The following is a 4175-nucleotide window of genomic DNA, read 5'->3' as shown; positions in this document are numbered from 1 at the left end:
TATTGAGGTAGTCAATGGGAAAATTGTGAAATTTTCCCGAGAAACTTTTGGGTGAATGGTTTGAAGTACCTCTTGAAGGGTACAAGGAGTATGTGAAGGGTAGGGCTAAGCTAAATGTCAATGGTGCATCAAATGCTACCATTTTAAAATACTTTGGGGGTAAGGAATCGGACTTGTCCGTTGATCAAAAGGATATTTCTCCTTACCATAAATTCCTATTTCAAATGGTTTGGCGGTTCATCTTACTGAGAACATCCAAACGGACTCAAGCGAGTCTTATGGATCTCTCCCTCATGTTCTGCCTTGCTAAAAACATTAAGAATAATTTCCCTGCATTAATGATCTCACTTCTCTCTTACTGCATTTCCCATAACATTAAGGTTGGATATGCCAACCTTATTTCTGCCATCCTCAAGAAAAAAATCAAATCAACCTCCCCTGAAGTACATCATTTGACCTTGAACCTGATAATTACTTGACCAAGGATACCCTTTCCAGGTTGTCCTTGAAGGTATTAGGTGGGAAATTCGCCTCTAAGGGAGCAGAGACAAAGGGAAAGGGAGAAGTTGGATCTAAGAAGAAATTAGAGGAGGAAGTTAGTTTAGAGGGTCCTAGGTCTGTCCGCAAGAGTCAAATAATTGCTGAGACCAAGACTCCCTGGGATTAGGGACAGGGTGCAATTCACATCAATCTGCAGGAGAAGGTTCTTGCTACTATGAAGTAAGGTGAAGCTGCAGTGAGAGAGAAGATTGACCATGTTTCTTTCTTTGTTCGTCCCAAACCCTAATCCCCCATTTCAATTTCCTTTCTCTTAATCTTAAAAACAATTTTTTTTGGTTGTATTAAACATTGATGACTTGTTCTTAATTTTTCTTTATCCTATGGTTGTGCGGTGGACACCCTCTTTTGATGATTTTTTTTTTCTCTTTCTATTTTGCCTCTTTTTTCTTGATTTCTTCATATTTCCTTTTCTCCCTGAAATCATTGTGTGCATTTTTTTATTATATTGCATTGCTCCTATCTTAATATCCTCATTACACTACTTGGATGGCTAGTATTATTAGATAATATGTTTGAGCTACTATGTCTTGATTCTGATTATATCTTGTTCTCTATGCATATTGTTGATTCCTTTATTGTTTTTTATGATGACAAAAGGGGGAAAAGGGTTGTGGCACATAAAATAAACATAGTGATATCATTATGATTTCTTGGTGAAGCTTTCTTACTTAGTCTCTCTCCCTCCTGTCACACACGATTTAGGATGATAGACTAGTTTGCTTTAAGTTGTTATCGTAGCTTAATTTAGTTGCTTTAAGTTGTTAGTGTAGCTTTTATTAAGTGTGTGTGTGTTAGTTAATGTATGTTAGTTTCTTTTAATTTTCTTAAACCCCATAGCTCTTCATTCTTTGCTATTTGCAATTGTTTATTTTTCTTTCTTAATTTTATTTTATGTTTTATATTTGCCATCATAAAAAAGGGAGAATATTGTTGTATTCCATATTTTGATGATCATGCAAAATACTTAGGAATTACTATGATTTTATTTTAGAAAATTATAAAACACCAAAAATATTGTCATATTTATTTTATATATCTTGTAGAGAAAGATTGTATAATCTAAGTCAAGATATTGTTTTTATGCACTTTGAATTATGAGGTATGTTTAATGATCTATTAACTTGGAATCTTTGTATCAAAGATTCTTAGTTATTAGATGTGGATGTTATTATTGTTGCTTGGCAGTTGACGCTAGCATGGAATAAATGATTGCTAGAAAATTGATTGGAGCGAGTGGCGCATAAAAAAAGGAACCACCTCCTTGAAGATCTCTAACGTTCTTAACCACCCGCTAAGTACGAGCAACTAGTTGCTGGAAATCCTCCCCGCTAAAGGATAGTGGGAGTTGTTACTTACAGTTGTTATATTCATGGAATATGTGCATCAATTCAGGCCATGATCTCCACGATATTACAAGCATGAAATTAGGAGATCATGGAGTAATAAAATTCCGATAGAAGATGGTCAATTTCAACAGCTATATAAGAATAATATTATTCGAAGAAAAATAAAGAACTTTCTCGCTAAAAATTTCAATTATTACTTAGAAAGTTTTTTCTATATTTTTCTTCTTCTACTTTCCCTTGTAATATTCTAAGTGTTTGGGTGAGATAAAAAATTCAGAGAATATCCTTGAGATAAAAAGAGAAAAAGAACGAGAGAAAACAGAAGACTTCTAGTGAAGTCAAAGTGAGTGTCATCAGTTAAGGGGAACTGAGTGACTAGGAACACGTTCCTAGAGGAACAGAGAAGATCCTTGTTAGGTTTTTGAAGAGAGATTCTTTTGGCCTATTTCATTAAAGAAAATTGAGTTAAAATCCTTTGGTGTCAAGGTTTTTCTTCCTATTGGGCCTAGGAAGTTTTCCTTGTAAAAATCTCGTGTGTCTTTTCTCTTAAGCTTTAAAGTTATATCTATTCCGCTATGTAGATTCAAAAAAATTATATACTAACCCCATACTCTTAAGGACAGACGACCAGAAAAGAATAAGTCGTCCCCGTATCAAACAACGTTTTGACAAGAATGGAGTTAATAGAAAAAGTACCAGAAATTACGTCGACAGATCTTTCAGCTTCGTTGCGACTCATCATGTACAGTTTACCTGGAGCCTTATTTTGGTTGTGGTTCTCACTAGCAGGCTTATTAAAATTCCCTTGGTTGTTCTGTGACCCTATAGGCTTAGAACCTTGATTCCCTGATTGGTTGAACCCATACCTCACCTGGTTACCACTCCCATTACCATTCTACTTTTTTTTTTTTAGAGAAGCACTTATACTCCCTATGGCCCCTTCTTCTGGCAGTCGTTACAGGTTACTAGATCTACCTTACAGTCTCTACCAGGGTGGTTATTACTACAATTCTTACAGTGGTACACTCTATCAAATTGACCCTTATTGTTGATGCCCTGATTATTCCTCCCTTGGAAATTTTCATTCCCATTCATGTACCTCTTGAAGTTCCCTTGATTTCCCCCAGCATTAAAATCCTTCCTCTTCTCACCTACTAAAGCGTTTTTTTTGTCCCGCCTAGACTGAAGTCCATAAATATGGGCGGCTCTTTTATACACAATGTATAGTGACGAGAAAGTGTCACCCCCTAACGCCAACTGTATCTCCTCGGTCAGACCATGCTCAAATCTCTGAGCCTTTAACTCCTCAGTAGCTACTACCTCAGGTGCAAACCTCAACAGTGCTATGAACTTGCTATAGTACTCGAAGATGGTCATACTACCTATCCTAAGGTTGATAAACTCCTGGTCCTTTGGTTTCCTCATAAATGCATGGTAAAACTTCCCCTTAAGGTTGTAACAAAAGAATCCCAAGTCAAACCTTCCACAACACTCAGTCTAGCTCCATCTTCTCTCCACCACAAGTCAGCATCGTCCTTAAGGTACAACACAGCCTGACCTACTCTCATGTCTTTAGGACAATTCACAGCCCCAAAGATCTTTTCGAACTCCCTAATCCAGTTCTCTAAAAAGGTAGGGTTAACTTTCCTCTTAAAGAATGGTGGCTTAACCTTGGCTAACCTCTCAAACATGTCCCCAGCAAAATCGGGACGCTCAGCTCTTTCCTGAGTCAGTTTTTCCACCAAGAGGCGAATAGAAGCAACTAAGTCATTATTGTTGTTAGCCATTCTACTGCGCGACCTGAAATTAATGTAATTCTACTTTAGGTTTCAATATGTAACTTACATGCCATTCTCTAGGAAGGCAACATTTGATTTGATCAAAAAAGATCGCATCAACAAACATTTTCGCACGCAATCACAAATACACCACAGAATATTCCTTAGCAACCACATAATCATTCATGAGAAAATATTCACATCAATATTGCACATGTCGAGAACAACATATAGGAATTCAATCACACAATAAAATAAAATAAAATAAGAAAAAAATATTCCCATTTACGTGCCCAGAATTAATTCTTGCTCACTCAAATAAATAAATATTAACTTTATTTCTCAAAAGGATGCTTATAACAATTGTCTTAACCATAATACTATATTATTATTAATTTCTTCCTAAAACAAAGCAAAAGTACTCTGAAATAAATTTAAACACTGTTGGACAACTATCCAACATTATTCTTAAACAAAAGTACATAAATAA

At 35.9% G+C, this 4175-nt stretch overlaps 1 protein-coding gene across 1 annotated transcript; it reads right to left on the bottom strand.

Moving 5' to 3' along the window:
* Nucleotides 1–2837: 2837 nt before the first annotated feature.
* Nucleotides 2838–3694, bottom strand: LOC125496643 (uncharacterized). Its single transcript, XM_048642162.1, has 2 exons — nucleotides 3388–3694; nucleotides 2838–3220 (listed from the first exon to the last, which is right to left on the bottom strand). Exons 1-2 carry the CDS (start codon nucleotides 3692–3694, stop codon nucleotides 2838–2840), a joined length of 690 nt encoding a protein of 229 aa, XP_048498119.1.
* Nucleotides 3695–4175: the final 481 nt, after the last annotated feature.

The sequence above is a fragment of the Beta vulgaris genome, chromosome 4 (genome assembly GCF_026745355.1).
Source record: "Beta vulgaris subsp. vulgaris cultivar EL10 chromosome 4, EL10.2, whole genome shotgun sequence".
Lineage (NCBI taxonomy): Eukaryota > Viridiplantae > Streptophyta > Magnoliopsida > Caryophyllales > Amaranthaceae > Beta > Beta vulgaris.
The sequence above is the reverse complement of the archived record's forward strand: the minus strand, read 5'-3'. Positions and strand labels throughout refer to the sequence as shown.

What these genes read in the sequence shown, in the direction of transcription:
- LOC125496643 (XM_048642162.1), bottom strand. Translation starts at nt 3,694, where the DNA reads ATGGCTAACAACAATAATGACTTAGTTGCTTCTATTCGCCTCTTGGTG. An exon ending in TAGACTGAGTGTTGTGGAAG is followed by an intron (nt 3,221 to 3,387) that starts GTTTGACTTGGG and finishes CTGAGGTAGTAG; the next exon opens with CTACTGAGGAGTTAAAGGCT.